The sequence below is a fragment of the Aptenodytes forsteri genome, unplaced genomic scaffold, assembly GCF_000699145.1.
Source record: "Aptenodytes forsteri isolate BGI_AS27 unplaced genomic scaffold, ASM69914v1 Scaffold203, whole genome shotgun sequence".
NCBI classification, from domain to species: domain Eukaryota; kingdom Metazoa; phylum Chordata; class Aves; order Sphenisciformes; family Spheniscidae; genus Aptenodytes; species Aptenodytes forsteri.
This window is the reverse complement of record NW_008794160.1, coordinates 675,290-696,283: the sequence shown is the minus strand read 5'-3', so window position 1 is coordinate 696,283 and position 20,994 is coordinate 675,290. Positions and strand designations below refer to the sequence as shown.

The window sequence follows — 20,994 nt, the reverse complement described above, 5'->3', positions numbered from 1 at the left end:
GCCATTGAAAACCTTAGACCGAGGATCGCTCTGGGTCCCTTGGCATCCTGATGCTCCTGCATAAGCAGCAATATCTTATGCTACCTTTTTAAAATTTAATATCATTATTTTTACTTTGAGGCACATAAACTGTAGAATCATTTGCATTTCTTAATTTCAGAATAGCCACCCTCTGCAAAATGTACAGCCACTTGCTTTAGAACATATTGCTTTTCTTCCCCTGGGGAATAGTCTAATAATATTTGAACTTATTAAGATAACACTGTGTTTACAGAAACTTAATTTTTTAAAATTTGTCTGAGTGCAAGAATAGCTGAATTCAAAAAAGAGAAGAAAAAAAAGGAGGTGATATTATTCAACACAAATGAAGCCTGCAGGCATGTGTGAAAGCTTTGGAAACTGTGCCCAAAATACCCCAGAGGGATTGCTACAGTACCCTCTTTGGTCTAAACAAATAGTATATCGCAGCAGGTAAAATGTGTTCCTGACAAAATAGTCGAATGCTGCCTTTTTTTTTTTAACAGGTACCCTACTGATTTTTTTGTTGAAGCCATAGATGCTCAGGATGATAACTGTCCCTTAAGTCTCACGTGAAACACCATTTGAAAGTGCAAATACAAGTGTGAACCTTGAGCAAAAGTGCGAAGAAGTCAGCACAGAAAACGAACTGGGGACCAAGCAGCCATCCATCCACGTGTGCCAGCAGCAGGGTCCCTGGGCGCCAGCAGGCAGCACCCCTGGGCGCCCAAGCCGAGGGGCTGCCAGGCCCTGCCCTCAGCTGGAGCTGCGCTCTGCTGGCGTGGCCGGGAGGGCAAAGGTGCTCCCCTGGTGCCGCCCAGGGAGGACTTGGTGCCCTGGGACGGGTCTGGAAGGGGTGGGTGCAGAGCCAACTGTGCCGCTCAGCGTTTGGCGCAGAGCCAGCTGTGCTGCCTGGCGGCGCCCACACGCCCAGGGCATCTTCTGCTGGCAGATGGTGCTGGCACTGGGGCTCGTCTGTTCTGCCAGAGAAATGACAGGCAGAAACAGGAGGTCACAGTCCAGCCTTTGCTTTATCACTTGCGTTTTCTCACAGTTAGTCATCATGAGAGCGCAGTCCTCTGCAATGTGATGTGGAAGTGTCCTAACACTGACGTTTATGCAACGTCAGTTGTGCAGGGAGTCCTCATGCAAGTTACTGTACAACTCAAAATTAGGGGCAACTTAAAGTTTCATGTGCACTTTCTAAAATAATTGGAGATTTGACTAAAAAATTAGCCATTTTGGATGTTTCAGCAGTTTTGTACATTTTTAACAGTGCAAATATTGTCTGTGATTAAGCAACTTGTATTTTCCACTTGTTTGTTTGTTTGTTTACTGCTGCAGGTCACCAAGATGTTGCAATCTAAGCTTTCCCTTTGAAATCGGTAACAGTAGTAGCATCTGTTGTGGACTTCATGGGCCCTGGGTTGTCTACACTATTTGGTTTTTTGTGTGGTGGCAGGGGGTGGTGTTATGGGTAAAAAAAATACATGGATGAATTGTGTGTTCATTATGGCACTGTAAGATTGCAAGGGAAAGGAAGGTTTTGCAGGGTTTTATAATGGTGAGCAGCCTTGGAAGTCAAAATATAATCTTCATTATAATGAAACATAGAAATAATGAAGGCTGGAGGCAGGTATGTAATTCAAAGAGCATGTCGTCAGAGACAATGGCAAAAAAGGAAACGAGTGTTTCTACAACTCCTTAGATATGTTCTTTTCAAGTGACCAGTTAATTTATCATTCTTTCTGTTTCCAAGAGAGGGAGGCTAGTTGTGCATTCCCTTCCCAGATTAATAGTAAGTACTTGGCCCATGCATTTTCTTAGATTTTGAGTGTTGCTGGTGAGTGATGTAATCTGTCTTGTCTAAATATTTTGCTTACTTGGATGCATTTATGTTGAGTAGGTGGCTTTGTACTTTCGCACTGTATTTTCATTTTTTAAAATCATTTGAGGAGTCTTACTGGGTAACAAATTGCAGATTATCTTTCCCTTATACTTCCCTTACACTTATGTTAAAAAAGTAATAATAATGCGATCACATTTTTCCTACTGCATCATCGAGCTATTGATCTTGTATCAACACAGGAGTAAACTAAAGCAAATGTACAAATAATGCATTTCAAATATACTGTCTCCACATTTTCTTGAAAATTAATAGATGATTTTCAAACTTGTGCAGTAGATGCAAAATATGTGTCTGAATTCAGTCATACTGGATCTTCTGAATCACTGACTTACAGTAAAAGGAGGGACAAACTCTAGCATCCCGGCATTTCTTTATTGCTAATGTCTCAAGGACTTGAAATAAAATTACTTGAGGTTGTTCTTAGCAGAGGTCCTAACTGCCACCCAGAAGAGGTAATGTTTTAGTAGTTTCCTGCCTCTGGTCTTGCCTTCATTTTAGGAGGTGAGTATATGCGAAGAATATTGTAAGTCTGGTTTTTAATTGATGATATAAATTTCAATTATTTTTTCTAAACCACGTGCACTCAGCATCGAAGCCAAACCTTGTGACAATTCATGGCCATCAGAACTAGGCGCATGTGTAAAATGGCTGTTGCACACTTGTGCCAGTGCACTTCTGTTAGTGGTGTGCTGAAATGCAATTCCTCACCAATGCTGTCAGTGCTGACCGCCGTCCCTGTTGTGGGCAGTTGTTCCAGCAAAGACACCTTCTGCAGCCATAGTTTCTTTTAGGCTCAGGTGAAGACATACAGGGCTTGATCCGGTACCAAAACCAACAGTGCTGCCAGCAAACCCCTTCTGTGTTAAGGGCTTTTAGTAGTACAATGTCTGATAAGCCCACACCAAATGAAGCCTGGCTGGTGTGGATGTTATTCCAGTGTGAAGATACAACAAATAAGACAGGACTGCTGTGTGTCTTTGGAGAGCCTCTGCAAACACCAGACCGGCCACTGGCGCAGTGCCCCACGCGTGCTGGTTGTGTCCACGCTCGATGGCCAGCCAAAGATGGGAGGTAGACGTGGGTCATCTTCTGTCTTCTCCTCTAAAGTCTAGTCAGTCTAGTAGCATGTTAAATGCTGCCATCTCTGTTCATGAGTATCTTTTGTAATGTTTGCCTTGTCTTTCTACTTCTCAGCTCGTCAAGACTATTAGAAATTGGATTGATCTTCACAAGATCTGTGGTGGCTCCACTTCCTGGTGCAAAGTCTGTGCCCCGGTGAAGGGTTCAGAGCATCCGACGTGACGTTTTATTGCTTTTCTTGTCTCCTTCCTCTCTGCTTACAGCCTTGTGAAAGACAGTGGGAGTTAGAGAGAGTGTCTGTATTATTTGTTTTTAAAGGAGCGGTGAGCTACCACACTACTCAGGAAATTTGGTTGGTTGCACATTTTAAATGAGGCATTGATAATTTTTTTCAGCAATAGGACTAGTTGTTTTTTCTGAGTGTTGCTAGGTAGAAGCAGAATCCGCTTTGCAACCAGTCCTTTAATCATCAATTCAGACATCCCTTGCTCTTGCCCAGACAAAGGGGGAAAACCTGAATCAAAGATTTCAGAAATTATTGCCCTGACTTGCAATATGGAAAGTATATTAAGTAAGTTTGCACAGTAGAATCATAACTCTACTGCAATGACCAATGTAAGGGACTTTCACCTGAGATATGTCGGCTAAACTGATTAATTATTCAGTCTTTATCAGAAAAGAATGACTTAAATCACAACTTCAAATATGTTTCAGCTTTCTCGGATTAATACAAATGTTTCAGTCCCACACATGGAGTTACTGAGCTGAATTAAATAACTGCATATTTTAAAGAATATTACTGTTTAAAAATCAAAATTGAAACAAAAAATGTTTTAATCAGCAAAACATAAATTAAATTTAAAAAAATTATAAATATGAAGTGCATAACAGTTTCCTACAGGAACAGCAAAAAGTTGAGAGTTGCAGTACTTTAAATTCAGGTAGGAAGAGTTTGTGTATAGTATGCCTTCCAGTTCTATTAATGTCAGGAAAAAGTGCTATTAAATGTCTTAAAGTGCTATTTTAAAAATAATTATATGCACCTTAACTATTCAGTACTTCTATTGTCTGATTCATTTTCGGCAAAGGCTTGTTAAACTCTCAGAATTTAAATGCTTAAAATCAAATACAGACTTGTGAGCTCTACTTGTCCCCATGTAACTGTTTTATATCTTGAGCACATCAACACAGGCTGTGAAAATGCTTGAGCAGCATCCACCAGAGTTAATATGGTGCTTAACCATTCGGGCACTTCTTCCTTGATCTCATGTTTATTCACCCTTGGTTATTTATCTGAATGGACACCTTGCATTTTTTTTCAATGATTTTTTATAGAACAGGACTTTTGAATTTGAGTACAGATGGGTTGCAGTACAGTTACTAGGGCAGTAACCACATCCAGCACAAACTATATTTATACTTAATTTCTCTTTAAGTAGAAAGTAGAGCACAGGATACATTATCTATGCCTAAAAGCACTATGGTTCTAGTTTAATGCTTGTTGGTTATTGAAACTTGGTTAGTAGTGCATTCAGAGCGTAAGTATTGCTATTGTCTAATTGCAGTTCAGTGAAACAGGGCTGGCTTTTCCTCTGACTTCTTCTACACATCCACGCTGTTACCAGTGATGCATGAGTTCAACATCAGATACCTTCATTTTTGGTGTCAGAGTTTTGCAGTAAATCCCAGTAAAATTCTTTAACTGGTTCTCGGGATCTTATACAAATTCAGTGTCTACCTTTCAGACTCCAATAATCCTGGGCTAGTCTAACACACGACGTTTTACCTTTCTGGCTGAAAAATGCAGAGTAGCACTCCTGTTTGTACTGGGCAGCTGCTAAGCATGTGAAAAAGAAGTGCATTGCTTAGATAACAGCCCAGCAACCGGTCCCGGCAGCTCTCTGACACCCTGCCAAAACTGTGGGCCATGGGGCTGTAGGTCAGAAAAGAATTTGTTCTGCGCATCCTTTGCACTACGGGACTTGAGGGTGCTGATCACATCATTTCTAATAGGCTTCTCTTGCATGCTGTGTAGCGGTACTGGTACTTTGGGAAGTGGTGCAGTTATCAAGGACCTCAAGTGTCTGAAAAACTTACCTTGTTAGAGAACTTTAAATTTAGTAGATCTGGAAGAAAGTTGTCATTCATTACAATAGCATAATTAAGATATGCATTGTTTTTGGTAGAAGTGAGAAGGTTTTTCCTATTGCTGTGGTATCTGTTTAAGGAGGGGGAAAAAAGAAAAAAAAGAAAAGAAACCAACACCACAGAGACAAATACTCAAAGTGTAAACAAATACCTCTTTAGTATTGTATGAGGTGCTTTTGACCCAGCCGTTTGTGTCAATTGCGGTTACACTGCATCCTCCTCCAGAGTCAAAGGACTCCAGCTTTTCTTCTGAAAGAATGAAAGATAGTGTGTGTACTAAATATACATGATCTTTTAAACGTGGGATCTGAGGATCTGGAAAAAACGCAGTGTGAGGACTTCAAATTTTTTCATCCATCGCAGGCTTTTGTAGAGAAAATCGCCTTCACTCTGTTTCATTGGTAACTCTTTGGCCACTAGTAAAAGCCATGCTCTAGTGCAGTGGTCTCCAAACATTTTTGATCACACGCCCCTATCAGGAAAAAATTTTTGAGCACACACCCCCAACATAAGTATATGTATTTATTTATAAATTATATACATGTAGTACTGTACTAATATATTATGTACGTTATAAAGTATACACAAAATAGAAGGTTAAAAAGGATAACAAAAAGATTAAGTAAACACTATTTTAAAAATAAATTTTATTTTATTTTATTTATTAATGGTACAAAAAAATATTTTCTTCCTCTGCTGCAGTGGAATGTCTTCCAAACCCCCTGGGCTGCCTGCACCCCACTGTTGAGACCACTGAGCTAGTGTACACAGGAAACAGAGATGAAATCAGGGGTCTCAAATTCTTTTTTTTTTTCCTTGCACCACTGAAACATTTTTAAATAAGCAAAAACTGAATTCTCTCATTGAGAATTGTTATTTTCTGATTATGAATAGAGGCCACATTTCCTTTTCCCCGCTTTCTCTTTGGAAAGAGGAGGAAAGAGAGTGACATCTTTTCTGCTGTGGTCCTTGTGGCAAGGACAAAACTGTTCTAGGCAGTGAGAATTAGTAGTTCTTTAGCAAGGGCACTTCATTTTTCATCACCTTACCATTGTGCCTCTTAGTATGGAAATTATGTGTTTCTGGAAAACGATGTTTTCTATTGCAAGCAGAAGACTGATGTTGACAAGAAGCCCATCCTAGTTGTTTTCTGTTCCCAAGAAAAGGATGTCTTTGTCACGTGGAACAAAGTTCACCAAAAAATGAGGACTGAAATGGAAAAGGACAGTGTGTTCTTTTGAGTTCTTTGCTGCATTTCGATCTCTGGCCCTCAGAGCCCAATGTAAGATCATTCTCAAAAAGTATGACTCTCAGGGCTTCCACAGCATGTTAATGCTGTTTGGTGTTTTTACATTTGAAGCATCTACAGAGTTTCACGGCAGGTTGAGAGCAGTGTATCATCTTTGCCAGGACAAACTACAATCTTCCATGACAGTGACTCTCAGAAGAGCCAGTACACCATCTTGATGCATGCTTACAAACCATGAAGAAGGTGTTGAAAAGAGCTTTCGGCCTCTTCCTGCTGTGAGAGGTGTTTGTGGTGCATGCCTTCAGATACGGACTAAAGAATCTGCCTGTATGGTAGTAAGGTCATAAAAGCTCAGGAAGACCAAAATTAGAGCAGAGTGTTAACACTGGAGTTTTCTTCTCATAAAATAACTACATGCCATTATACATCCTCAGCTGCATCAGTGCTTTGTTACCACTTGCTGTTAAGAGTGCTGTGTTACTGGATCACTTCTCATGTCTTCGTTTTCCCAGCAAGTGCGAGTTTCAAGAAGATTTAACATGGAGGGGCACTGTAGTGCCCAGGGTGCTGTTTGTATTCCTCACGCCTGGCAAATGGGGAGGTTTCCTCAGATACACATTTTGATCTATGGGAAATCCATGGAGTGACGTTAATTTCTGTTCCTGAATTGTAGAAGTATTCCTTTTAGTATGAGGGCGGTGAGGCACTGTAACAGGTTGCCCAGAGAAGCTGTGGATGCCCCATCCCTGGAAGTGTTCAAGGCCAGGTTGGACGGGGCTTTGAGCAACCTGATCTAGTGGAAGGTGTCCCTGCCCATGGCAGGGGGGTTGGAACTACATGATCTTTCAGGTCCCTTCCAACCCAAACCATTCTATGATTCTATGATTTTTCAGGAGCTTCTGCATGTGTTTCCTATTCCATCTTTGCTACAATCCTCAGGAAGATTAAAGAGGAACTAGGGTTACATCCAATAGGATTTCACCCGTTCCAGGTCTCCACATTAGCTTTAGCTCAAACCTCAGTTCTGCTGTCAGAGTAATGCAGTCTCCTGCATCCTGGTTTTGGTAAGGCTTTTTGGGGCTCCTTTCGTCTGGAGGTAATGACAGTGTAAACGCCTCTCTTGCATTCTGTTCTATGTTCATTTTAGACTGCTGTTGATCACGTTTAAGCTCTGTACTAACTTTGAAATCTGTAAACCTTGTTGGTAGCATTACACTAAAAGTACAAGGGCATTCACATTTCCAACTGTATCTTTAGAAGTGTTGAGGGTTTTCCTCCTTCATATCTGTGAAGCTACCACGTGATGTGTAATATTTCGAAACCTTGAAAAGCTATAGCCATGGTCTAAGTCTGGTTGTGTTAACAATTTATAAATTGCTTCTCTTAAGAACAGCAGAAGTGCCAAATTAGAATCAAGCCACAATGTCTAGTTGTTGTTACATTTTGTTGTCTAGAGATAGGTTAGTCACTGCAGCGTTTGTTTGAATGCTCCCAGGAAAAGAATGTGAAAGCACTGAGAACTGCCACCTTCAGAGCTGTTCCAGCGTGACCACCCTGGGTCTGCCTCATCCCGGACACCCTGTGGTGGTTCTTCCCATGTTCCGAGAACTGTTCTTCTCCCACGTCACTACATGGGAGTCTGGTCTGACCTTGAGGGTGGGAAGGAATCGTCAGAACTGGGATGATTTAGCTTGCCTTTGCCCAACGTGCCATGTTATCAGCATGAAAGCAAGTTGAACTGAAATTCTAGCCCATACCCAAAGACTGGCAGTTAGTCTGTGTTGAAATGTGATTTTTTTTTTTTCCTGGGTTAAAGATTTTTGGAATTTCAGGGCAAAAGTAGATGCAAGTAAGAGCCTCAATTAAGCTTTACAAGTTTCAGATATTCATCTACAGTATTCTTCAAACTCAGGAATTTAGTTCCGTATTTCATCCTAATGGCAGCATCAAGAGAGCCATGCTGTTTTTCTAGGATACAGCTGATGGTTAATAGTTCTAGATTTGTGATTGAGTTGAAGCATTTATGAATCATTTCCAAGGAGCTTTAAATCTGAATACCTCTCCACTGTGGGGAGAAGCATAATGTTGTTGGCACATCTCTTACACGGCTTCTTTTAGGCACAGTGACTTTGCCAGATCAGACACCACAAGCCTCAGTAGAACAAGGCTCCATGGACTTTGTTCCCTCTACTATATTTCTCTCTCCTTCATTCTGTATTTGTGGAAAAAGATGGAATATGTTGCCAAAATAGATTCCCAAGATGCAACTGTAGATTTTCTATTAAATGATACTTCAGAAGTGAAGCAATGGTACTCTTCAGGCTCCGGTCTTAGCCATTGAGTACAATTTTAGCTGACTATATGAAGGAGTCTGTACAAATCATCAGAACAAAGTGTATGCATTAGTTAGGCTTCTGGACTCTAATAGTTAATATCGATAACTAGAATAGATGCCACTCTTCAAGGGCTGATTAAGAGATGAAGATTATGCGTGGTTATACAGCTGCTAAAGCCTCCAGCTTCCCTTATGACCTTCCTCGATGAAGTGTTATATTGCCGCTGACAAAATCTGCTGCGCAATAACGATCACTTAAATACAGAAATAGTCTCGGTGATGTTGAAGTCGGTACTACAAAATCAGTTCTTGGCATCCTATTGATCCCGTAAGAAACTTCAGAATATCACTTCCACAGGAGCTAAACCCACGCAGACCTTACAGTCTTCCATGCCAGGACCTTGACCGTACTGCCCAAGCTCTGCCGGCAGTCAGTCCTACGAAGACTGGTTGCGGGGGAGGTTTACAGCAACATTCAGTTTGATACCAGAGTGAATACCACAGGCGTGTTGTCAGATGAATGACACTAGAAAATGAAAATTATTCCTGTTTTGAAATTATAATTTTATCTCAAAACAGGTTTTTTTATGCATAACTTAGAACAATCTAAGGCCATTTTTGGCAGTAATCTATCCGGAAACTTCCCTTTATTTTATGACTTTTGATGGCTGTATTTTTGACTATTTTGTGACTGTACTTTTGGTTTTATGTCTGTATGCATTTTTTCACATGTAATTCTGAGTTAGCGTTTATTATTTTTTCTCTTCACCAAGGATTGCTGGAATCTAAAAGGTATTTAAGACAACTTAATCAAATAGCTAAAAAGGCTTTCTCTTCAGAGTAACCTATTATTCCTTTTTCAATCATATAGGAAATAGTCAAAAAGTGAATTCTTGATGCACCCGATGGGAACAATAGATTTGTGTTCAGTCTTTCCTTCTCTAAATTAGAAATCACAGTATAGACAATGGAATTTCTAAATCATATATTATACCTTATTCTCTGGTGGGAATAAAATGTTCATGTTTGCCTCCTTTTCTCTGTTTAACTTTGACTGCTGCGAACACTAGGAAGAATAACCCTGCAGCTTTTCTTTCTTTTTTTCTTTTTTTTTAATCTATTCATTTTATACTTTTCAGACAGATTTTTCCCCGGGGTGAAACAAAGGTTAACTGAAATTTCCTCTGTTGTGTACCTGAACGAATCAGCAGTTTGAGAAGGAAATCCCATTGATGGGCAAAGAGTCTGACAGGCTCTATTTAAAGAATTCCCCCGACTGTGTGGTAGACCAACCATGCCATGAATTTAACTGTTCCTGTGGTCCCCATACTTGTACCCACCAAAAAGAGAGAAAAACCTACTTTGTTCTGCAAATGTTGTGCTAAGCTTTGAAAATCATGAGCCACTGAGTTTTGTGAATTAACATTACTAGCAGTGGTCAAGACTAAAGGAAGCAGTATTTATAGCATGAGACAGAAAACAGACAGAAAATTATGTGTACTTATATAATAGAAAAGATACACTATGTATTTGTGTTTTAACAGGTGTCTGTGTATTTTAGCAATTTGATAGTGTACATATTCCTCAAGAATATGATTTACAGACTTATGTTATCTTTTGCTTTATTCACTGCACATTTTTATTCCCACTTAGCGTGTGAAACACCTTACCCATACATAGCCGTAAGAGGAGGTAGATGGAGTTGAGGTAGATGTGAAAGGGCATGCAGTTGGAAGAAGGTGCAGGATTTATTGTTAGGGAAGTTGTGTAGCAGTTCAGCTACACAGAAAAGAGATACGTGGCTGAAATGCAGTACTGGATGCCTGACATTAGATAAAAAGAGGCAGTATGTGCTAACACCTGGGTGATTTTTTTATTTCTTAATATCTGCTTTAAATATCAAAAGTGTGCACCTCTGCTTGGTTAAATACTCTTAATTCATGTGTATTAAACTTCATGACCTGTGAGTCTTCTTGAAAACTGCAGCTCTAGCCCTGCAGCGGGCCCCAGCCGAACATGCTGCCTGGGGATTATAAGTACCATGTCGTAGCCCCCAACCGTCAGACTTTTCTTCTCTGGCAATGACGGTTAGTCTTCTCCCATGGGTAATGGCTGCTTAAGTTTGCTTAAAGTTACTTTAATAGGTCTTGGGTTTTTTTTTTTCCACTTATGCAGGACTGTTCAGAGGTTTTTTTCTTTTTAAACTCTGATATGCTTTTGGCCAATGCCTTTGCTTCACTCAACTTGTTACATTTTAATTCATTTAAAAATGGGTTGAGTTTTGTTGTTTGTTCACTGTCATCTTTCCAATTTTGTGATGCTTTTCAAAAATGTCATGCTGGACCAGATAAAGGTTGCTAAAAATAAAGTATTGCAGGTATTTTCTCACTGACAAAAAAACGTGCATATTACTGCACGCATATATATCTCTCTCTCTTAGGTATCAACGGGAGAGGCAGGAGAGCCTTTCCTTGCCATGAGAAAATTTCTCAGATTGAACTTCTGTCAATGATTACATCGACTGATTTCTCTGGGGGAGTTCATGGATCTCTTTTAAAGTTGCGTTAAAGAGATATTGACATGTAATCCATTATAACAGCAGGTGTCTTGTTTTTAAGTAAATCACCTTTTTCTCATCAAAGCAAAGTTGAAAAAACCCTAGAAGTGTCTAAGAAAAATACTGCAGTTGATTCCATTCCTTCTGCACAGGGGTTAATTCGAGTAACTGGGTGATGCAGAGGGGGCTTCATCTGCGGTGGCTGCTGTGCATCTCCTGGCCCTGACACCCTGCAGGGAGTTGTCTGTGTTGGGATGAAGCTGGAACTGCGAGAAACCAGAAATCCGTGATGTGGGTCCGTGACTGGTCTCTCAGGACAGTGCTCTGAGATCCGCTGGCTGCACAGAGTCATGCAGACCTGTGGTTCCCTCCCACCAAAGAGCGATGTTTTGGAGCCCCGTGTACCTGAGCGGTGCTGTGTCTGGATGCAGCTTGAATAGGAACTTCAGGCAGCATAAGGAGGACTAGCTCCCTTTTCAGTTCACGGTAGCACACCTTTTCAGTGGCTGTAGAGCAGACATCGTTTACTTCAAAAACTTCTGGTGGCATACGTGTGTGTGCGTGTGTGGGGGTATATATACATGCCCATATATATACACACACATATATATGGGTACACACACGTATATATGGGTACTTGGAATACACCTTCCTAGAAGAGAAACATGTATAGTGCATCCTAGTGCATGGAAACCTGATTTCCTGTGCTTTGCAAAATCTGATGTAGGGAGGGAATCTCGACGTCTGTTCTGGGACGCTGCTTGGTTGTTATCACTTCGTACTTCCATTCCTTGTTTTTTGGAAGAAGGGCTACTTGAACAGAAAAAATGTGAAACTCGTTATAGTAACTTACGTTACAGTAAGACTTGAATCACTTTGGTTCAAACATAAACAGGAATTTTCAGATACATGTAAAATGTCACAATGTGAAATTCTTACAGATCTAGATCATTTTTAGGGGTTTAAGGCTTATAATTTTAAAATATTATTCATTACTTCAGTAGCAACCAGAAGCTGTGTCCTGACATGATAAATATTGTTCAGAGATATGTCTGAAACAGTCCTTGCCACAGAGGTCTTACAGTAGAATGTAATTAGGGTTCTCCATTCTGTAATGTGCTATATTAATTAGCAGTAAAAATCCAATTTTTATAGCCCAGCTTTGAAACATATTTGCCCTTTAGGCCACATATCTTACCGTCACAGCTTGAAGCAGCCTGTTCCAGTGAATTGATCATAAAATAAACTAAATAAAATACATGTCTGCATGTATATTCCAACTAGAAGGAGTGAGGGGACCACTTGCCTTCCCCTTTTAGAAAACTTAGTGTTTTATTTTCAAAGCTGAATGTCCAGGCTCTACAGTTTCTCTGTGTTGTTAAATGAGGTAATGAAATAAACCTTTGCAGGGCAGGCTGAACTTGCACAGAGAACAGGGACGTGTTTTCTCCCAGTTCCAATGAGTGAAATAAAAGTGTGACTTTTGGTGGGATCAAAATCTGTGCCCGACTGTGCCTTACCTTGCTGGGGTAGCCTGCTCAGCCGCTGGGATCATTGGTGGTACGGCAGATAAGGAAATCTTCTGAACAGTTTATTATTTATTCTCAGTCAGTTTTTTGTTCTGTGAAAATGGATTGTTCCTCCAGGCAATTTTAGGTTTTGACTGCTGGTCGTCGTTCTCCCTCCTCCCCTCCTCTCCCTTTCTGGAATGAAAGAGGGAAGGCTTGAATGCACATTGAACAGTGCTCCTAAATCTGGCTTCACCATGAGCGCTGCTTGGAAATTTACATTTTCGTGCTGGTGGAGGGATACATGTGAATCTCAATGATCTTTCAAAATTTTTCTTTAAATAAAAGCAAAGCTGTTGCTTACCATTCATCCTATTGTACAGGGGCGCAGGACAGCCAAAGTGTGATACTTTATAAAAGAAGAACCTTGCACAGAGCTTCCATTTTCACCTAAATAGTATACATTTTGCATGCTGTCTGTCATTTTTTTTCAGGCCTCTTCTTTCCCTCTCTTCTTCCCTGTTCTGCAAATTGACAAAACCATTTTTTCAAAGTATAAATACAAGAAGTCTGTATGGCAAGGTCAACTGTATCTGAAGTAGCTGAAGTATAGAAATTAATATAATCTTAAAAAGGAGATTGCTTTTAATAAATGAAGATGAGAAAGAATAAAAGTATGATTTTGTTGAAGATGTTCTGGGAAGATTTTAATAATACACTGTATTATTTAACTATTATTTAACACTGTATACTTTAACTTACAATAGTTAACTATTATTTAACTCACAGGACCCTTTAAGTGATGTAAGTTTTGTGTGTGCAACTTCTCCACAGAAAGAGAGGAAAGTCTTGACAGAGATTATCTGAATAGTTTTTAAACTGTTGCTTTGTTAAGAGTAAAAATAAAGTACTCATAGCCCCATTCCTTAAGGCAGAAATCCACCCTCTGTGTGTGTGTCTGTCTGTCTGAAAAAAAGGACGAAATGCTTTAATGTTGTACTGGCTTGGCCTTGGAAAACATCAGGTGGCAGGTTTTATTGTACCAGTCTGTGCTAAATACGGAAACTTTCAGTAATTAGCATATGTGTTTTGTATCTGTGCTTTGACCAAAATCACCCTCTCTGTCCCGGGAGGGTGTCTGAGGCTGCTGGTTGGGGTTGTGGGGTGGGAGCCGTCACCGAGGTGGTGAGGGGTGGCGGCTGCCCGTCCACCTCCAGGGCAGCGAGCTGAGCCACCACTGTGTCCTTGGGGGAAGAGCTTCTTCAAATCTGCCGTCCCAGACCTGTCGCCTGCGCGACTCCGAGTGAAAACAAAGGTTATGGGTGCTACAGACCAGGGAGAGCATGGTACAAAGGAGTCTTCAGCACGCTGATGGGTATTGCTGCTGGAGGATGAGCAAAGGACAGCAGCACGGCTGGTGGGAGGTGGAGTGGCCAGTAAGCCAGCTCGGAGGAACCCGCAGCCACCCAGAAACTGGAAGTGCCTGTTGGACAAGATAATTCATCCAAATAAGCAAACTAAATCAGGGGGAGGGGAGGTATTTGTCAGCTCAAACAGACTTTGTGATTTACTTCATGATTTAGTGCCAAACAAAATGCTGTGGTCAGCAAGAAAAATCCTTGCAGATTTTTCTGTCTCTAAAGCAAGATTTCAAGTAGGTTGTAGAAGCATATTTCTCCTACCTATTTCAGTCTGAAGAATTTATTGTGAACAAAAACAAAGCCTTATGCAATCTGTTGTGAATTAGACTTAAAAGCTATTAAACAGATTTAATAAAGAGAGATTTTGTTGAAATATTTCATTCAGCATTAAAGCTCTTGTATTTATGTTCTGGTTTGAGCAGGTTTAGTTTCAAGCACTAGGAATATTTGAATCACCGTATCATGGTTTTCCCCTGTGAAGCAGGGGATTTTGACAGTGAAGAAGAGAAACTTAGTTGGTTTGTCCTCAGGAAGGACATGCCTAATGATTAACAGGAGTTAATTCGCTGGTAATTTTGATCTGTAGCCTGTCAACCATTCTGCATGTGCATTTCTGCAGTGCACTCACCGTACTGATTGCCAGGGCAGAGTTTTGAATTACAAATATCTTTTTCTTTATGAATGAATTTCCTTAACAGGCTTCCAAGTAATAAATAATGCACTCAAATATGTCAGTGCATTTCTTTACTTTTAATGACTAGACACCAAAAGGCCTAATTTTCCCTTGGGCATACGCACGACACCCTTCCACTGAAGAGAGCTGACACGATGCTGTCCCTTCTGTCCTCTCTGCTGGGAGCCAAGAGTGTGGGAGAAGCGGTCTCCAGGGGTGCGGGTACGGTACCACCTCTCATTCTGGTGATTGCTTCTTATCCTGAACAATGCCTGGGCGAAGGATCCGTTGGATACTTGTATTTGAGCTCTGGCTGTGCCAGTTGCTATGCGTACCGTGACTTAGGTACGACACATCACTCAAATTGCTTTACAAATAGGCCGCTTAATTCATTATTAATGTCTCTGTGATGGTCGTTATCATTGTTGGCATTAGTGAGTGTTGAAAACAGAAATATTTCAAAATGCTGTTCAGATTAGAGCAGAGAGTATTAGCCCCAATTTTTGGATGAAGGACAGCAGCAAGCAGGTATTATGCTCTAAAGCACCCGTTGTATGTTTGAGTGACATACCTTGTATCCAGATACTGCATGACACGCTTCAGCTGAAATTATTGACTTTTTCAGTAAACAAAGGGTTAGGTATGACATTATTGATGGTATAATTTTAATTTCTAGTCATCTGCCTTTTATTGGAAATTAACAGTACAATCAAAATCAGTTGGATAAATTTTTACTGTTTTTTTAACTTTGTAAATCTTGATGTTGTGATTTGTGTTAATAACACGTGTAGATGCTTCAGATTTGGATTGTGGGAACAGGATGGGACACTTTGCATTAAAAAGTTTGCAAACACACAGGATTAATTTGCGCACAAATTGTAATGGTTGCTGTAAAACTATAGGTAAGGCAAACACCTCCGTTGACATGAATCCTCCCTTAATGATGAAGAAGATGCTGTGGTGGTACAGCTGTCTTTGCACAGTGAGAGAATTACACAGTGTTGGCATGCAGAATTTTTAAACAGCTGTAACTGCATCCCTATTCTTTTAGCTTATTGCCTTTTATTTCCTTTTTGATTTTTTCTTTTTACTTCTGCCAGTCCAAAGGCTGTGTGTGAGAAGGTTATGGTGTGACAGCTGATAATTTAGTGTGTCGTCCTGATTTATTGCACATTACCAAACCCTGTTTTGAAATGGAGTTACTTAGCTTACAGTCTTAGTTGCTGTGGTTATGCATAAAGTCATTTTGGCATGCAGCAGTCAGAAAGCAGTGCTGAAGACACAGGCTTTGCAGATTTACAAGGAGGAAAAGTATATTTTATGCTGTGCATTAACTTCTTGTTCCATGTGCTCCCACTCTGGCAACATCTGGACTTGAGCTGGGCATTCCCATGAGTGCAGGCAGAGATAATTCAAATGGCTGGAATTGGAAGCTTTGGAGTTGCTGCCTCTGAAGAAATTAAATCCTTGCCTGAATTTAAACCCTGGCGGGCAGGACAAGAGGGTGGTGTCAAATAAAGTCCACCCACTAGATGGACATGTGCTGATTTTAAGGTGAATCAGGTTTGGTGCCAAGCAGGTTGATAGCTTTCCTTTACTGAAGATAGAACTAGTTTCTCTGCTTTGGTACATTCAAAGTCTATTATCAATTTCGGTAAGTGCAGTAATCATAATGTTGAATATATTGTAGAAAAATATCCATATAAATTAAATATAATTTATTTCTGTTTTTCAGGAGAAGTGGAAGTGGACTGGTCCATCTGTAATAAAGACTTAGAGGTAACACAGACAACCAAATTGTTCTATAATCCTTTATTTTTATGTTTATTAACAAGCAGAGCAAGATAAATGGGATTGAAAATCCATCTGTAGTTTTTGTGTGGAATCCTTAGCAGTGTCCTCCCAAAGGCAGGCAAAGCCTGAGCTCTCGTGCAGTAGGAAGAGGTTCACTTGTTCGGGCAGGCACACAAGCAGAGTGGGCAGAGGATGCTAGGAATCAGAGCGCCGCCACAGACTCTGAGCAGAGGAACTCGGCTCTTCCTTCCCAGTCTCTTCAGAGACTAGTAATTGTTTTGTGGCAACTAAATCGCATTCCCACAGAAGGCACAACAAGCCATCTGTGTTTGGTTAGCCTTCCTGCACTCCCAGAGGTTGAACTCATCTCGGGAGTTGGTACGGTTAGGTTGTAACCTGGAGTAGTCATGCAAGGTACCGTAGCATCCTGGAAGAGTAAGCTTCAGCTGTAAGGTCCAACTCCTTCTGATTTCTCTTTCCAAGGTTCAGTAATGCTTACATAATTAGGTGACATTAACAAACTCTTTCCCTTAAGAGAAATGGTACTTTTGTACCTCTCCCATTCACTTGTTCAAAATTTTATTTCAGTTTTTAAAAATTGTGGTTTACTAAGCAATAAAGGTTGAAGATAGGATTTTCAATTCTGTCTGCCTATGCAGAAAGTATATGTGAGGTCACTGGGAGAGAGAGATGTTTCCAGCTTCTCTTTTTTCTTCTTTTTCTTTTTTAAATCTTTCTTTACAATTGCAGATTGCAGATTTGGTCTAGACTTGTATAGCATTGTAGTTTGCCCGAAAAGTTTCCCTTAATGTGTGCAAGGGAACGTGTAACTTGCATTTGCAATTAATGTTAGTTATATTTGTATTCTGGGAAAAATTCCAGTTCGTCATGAAATAGCATAGTGAGTAAAAGTGTCTTGACTAATCAAGGGAAAGCAAAACTTCATAACTGCAATTTTAAACAGCAAAAAAGAATGTCCTGAAGTGGAAGTTTGAACAAGACAATACTTTTCTTCTAGACAATGCAAGTTTCTGTATAACAGAATTATCCAGTTCAAACCTGGATGTGTAAATGGTACTTGTAAAAAGTTAGATTTCTAACTGAACACTACCAGCAGTGACCTTTACAAATTTCCACTTTTAACAAACACTGGAACACAGAATCTCAAATGGTAAATACATTTTTCTTTTCTTGTATCCTCAGGCACAGATCTCCAACTATGCAAGTGTGAGGCATACCAGTATGCGGTACTACGCAGCTGATAAAAATGTTACCTGTAGAAATTGTAGTAGACCAGGTCATTTGTCCAAGAACTGTCCTACTCCAAAGGTAAATGCAACACTTCAATTACTTGTAGATGCAGCTGTTGCTTCTAATACTCTTTTGTGCTTGCCATTAAAAGCATTGCCTCGGTGGTTTATTATTTCACTGAAAGGTTGCTCCAGGTTGAAGGATAGCTTGTACAAGATCAGTTTACTATATAAAATTAGCTGTCTGTTTTGTGGAGGTCGTTGCTTTTATTGTTTTTCTAAAGGAAAATATCTGTTAGTATAAACTGAGCAAAAAGAGAGTCAAGTACAATATAGAAACATTTTTTCATATTGTAAAACTAGTTTTAAGATGTAAAATGTTTTTCAAATGTATTTTCAGTAAGGAGAACATAAGGAATCCAAAAATCACCCTTAGTAAATGAATGAAAGCAGATATCTATATAATGAACCATGATTTGAGTAATGTTAAAAATTATAGGCAAGATGAAATTGGAAACAACTTTAAGCAGCTCAGATAGATGCCAAATATTCAGAAAGTTTGTCCAGGGGTTAGAGGTTTAAAAATCAGTCACTATACTGTGAAGAAGTGGGGGCAGTTGCATGAGAGTCTGGATTTACCAGTCCCCACAACAAAGTCTGCAAAAACCTCAGTCCCTGAGGCTGTTACCCACGCTGAGACTTTGAGTGACTACATCCCACCCAGCTGAAACGTAAGCCCTTGGAGTGAAGATACACTCACTCACTGGGAAAACTGGCTGTAAAGAGATACAGCTATGGCCCTAGAATAGTGTTCAGCGTTTTATATTTGTCAGTCCACGTGCTTATTTGTGTGAGTCACAAGGCATGTAGCCAAGTGGTTGTTGTGGGCTGACCCCAGCTGGCAGCTAAGCCCCCACCCAGCCACTCACTTACCCACTCCTTGTGGGGTGGGGGAGAGAATTGGAAGGGTAAAAGCAAGAAAAACTCATGGGTCGAGATAAAGACAGTATAGTAAATTAAGAAAAACCCCAGTGATGCAAAAGCAGTCACTCACCACAGCAGACCTATGCCCAGCCAGTCCCCGAGCAACAGCTGCTGTGGAAAACCTCCATCCCCCCAGCTCTGTTGCTGAGCACGATGCCGTACGGTACAGATATCCCTTTGGTCAGTTGGGTCAGCTGTCCGGCTCTGTCCCCCACCAGCCTCTTGCCCACCCCCAGCCTACTCACTGGGGGTCAGGCTGGGAAAAAGAGAAAGCCTTAAGCAATAGCTAAATGTTGGTGTGTTATCTAAAACACAGCCCCATACGGCTGCTGTGAAGAAAATTAACCCCATCCCAGCCAGACTTAGTGTAGTGGTCTGTGGCACAGACCATATTTACAAACCAGTCCAATATGTTGTGTTACATACTGTACATCATGTTCCTGTGATACAGTTCTGGTTTTCAGCTTTTAAGAAATTTTGTTAAAAAATATGTTCATACAGAGTGCCCAACACTTCTGCTCTAAGTGAAATATATTTTCCAGTTTAATGACTATTTTTGTTGTATTCATGGAGCAAATAACATCGACTCTAAGCGTTTAACAAGTGCTTCTGATGCAAGGTCCAAATCAAGAAAATACAGGGAGTCTATGGAGTTACAACTTCGAGTTTTACTCTATTCATAGTCTTCCTTCACTTCGATTCCTCGATGAAACATAACATCTCTGCAATCCCTAGTAAGCAGCAGACATTTATTTGGGGTGGTTTCTTCTTCATTTCCTCTTTTGATTTTTTTTTTCTTTTCTTTAATCTTTTGAAACATTCTCACTTAACATAATTATTTTTTTATTTCTCCATAGAAAGTTCCCCCTTGTTGCCTGTGTGCAGGAAGAGGTCATCTACAAAACAGTTGCCCAGCACGTTTTTGTTTGAACTGCTGTTTGCCTGGCCACTATTTCAGGGAATGTCTTGAGAGAGCCTATTGGAATAAACACTGCAATCGCTGTGATATGAAGGGGCATTATGCTGATGTGAGTATAGCCCGTGGCAAAAAACTCATTCATTATTGGTTTTGTATCTATCAAAAATTGAATTTACAACAATCACAGTCTTTTCATATTTTCTTTAATTTTATATAGTGCATATTTGTATAAGCATATGAAAATATTGTAGTTAGTCGTTACCTAACAGCATCACGGTTTTCATGAAGAATGGTTCAAAGAAAACAAACTGGAGCATTGTAAACACTCAGTCTTTAGTTTAGTGTTGTCCAGTTTAGTTAGGGTCATGAAAAATGTCCTCATTTCTGTTGAATGGAAGGTGTAGGGAGCTTGAAATTAGGAGACATGGTACACTGCAAGCATGCCAGCAAGAGGTAAAGAATAACTCTGATGCTCCAAGAGCTCCAGATCCATGGTTTTTTCGCTATGATCACATATTCATCAATGAAAATATTATGAGAAGTTCAAACTAATGTCTAAATGGGTTTGGGAGGCATTTAGAACTGTGCTGTATTTTACATTGCAAATGTACTTTACGAACAAAATGGAAATGGTACACTTTATTTCTTATGCAAGTATAGGTGAATAAAAATTTTATCTGACATTAGCTTATAAGGAAGCAGGCGTACAACCGTATTCACATGCTTTAGCTTAGTTTCTGCCTGCTTTTCAGTAGAGTCCTCTATTATTTGTGAACATAAATAATAAAGATAATGATGAAATTGTCTGTCTACTTCCATAGCACTATGGACAGGCCCATCACATATACACTGTAAGAGAATTTGTAAAGTAGTGGAACAGTTGCAAAATTGTGTACTCTACTATTGAGAGAAAAATACTGATAGAAACATTTAATGTCTGGAACCTACTGATGTTTTGTCTTAATCCCACGAGAACCACAGTGATGTTATCCATCTTCGCTATTGTCATTCAAAACCCAACTTTTTCTACTTAGACCAGCGTAGCTCATACAGGTTGGGTGGACAGTCACTCTAATTCCTCGTTCATATTACGTTACGCTGCCTCTATGTCACAAGCACCAGAGAGAAAAAAGTACTTAGTACCAATAA

At 40.1% G+C, this 20,994-nt stretch overlaps 1 protein-coding gene across 1 annotated transcript in view; it reads left to right on the top strand.

Annotated features, from left to right (window-relative positions):
• Positions 1-20,994, top strand: part of ZCCHC7 (zinc finger CCHC-type containing 7) — a 120,719-nt gene that overhangs the window by 64,551 nt on the left and 35,174 nt on the right. Inside the window, exons 4-6 of the mRNA XM_009280644.1 lie at positions 16,634-16,677; positions 17,896-18,021; positions 19,784-19,954. Of these exons, the coding sequence (XP_009278919.1) occupies positions 16,634-16,677; positions 17,896-18,021; positions 19,784-19,954 (341 nt within the window). The remainder of the gene's footprint in view (positions 1-16,633; positions 16,678-17,895; positions 18,022-19,783; positions 19,955-20,994) is intronic.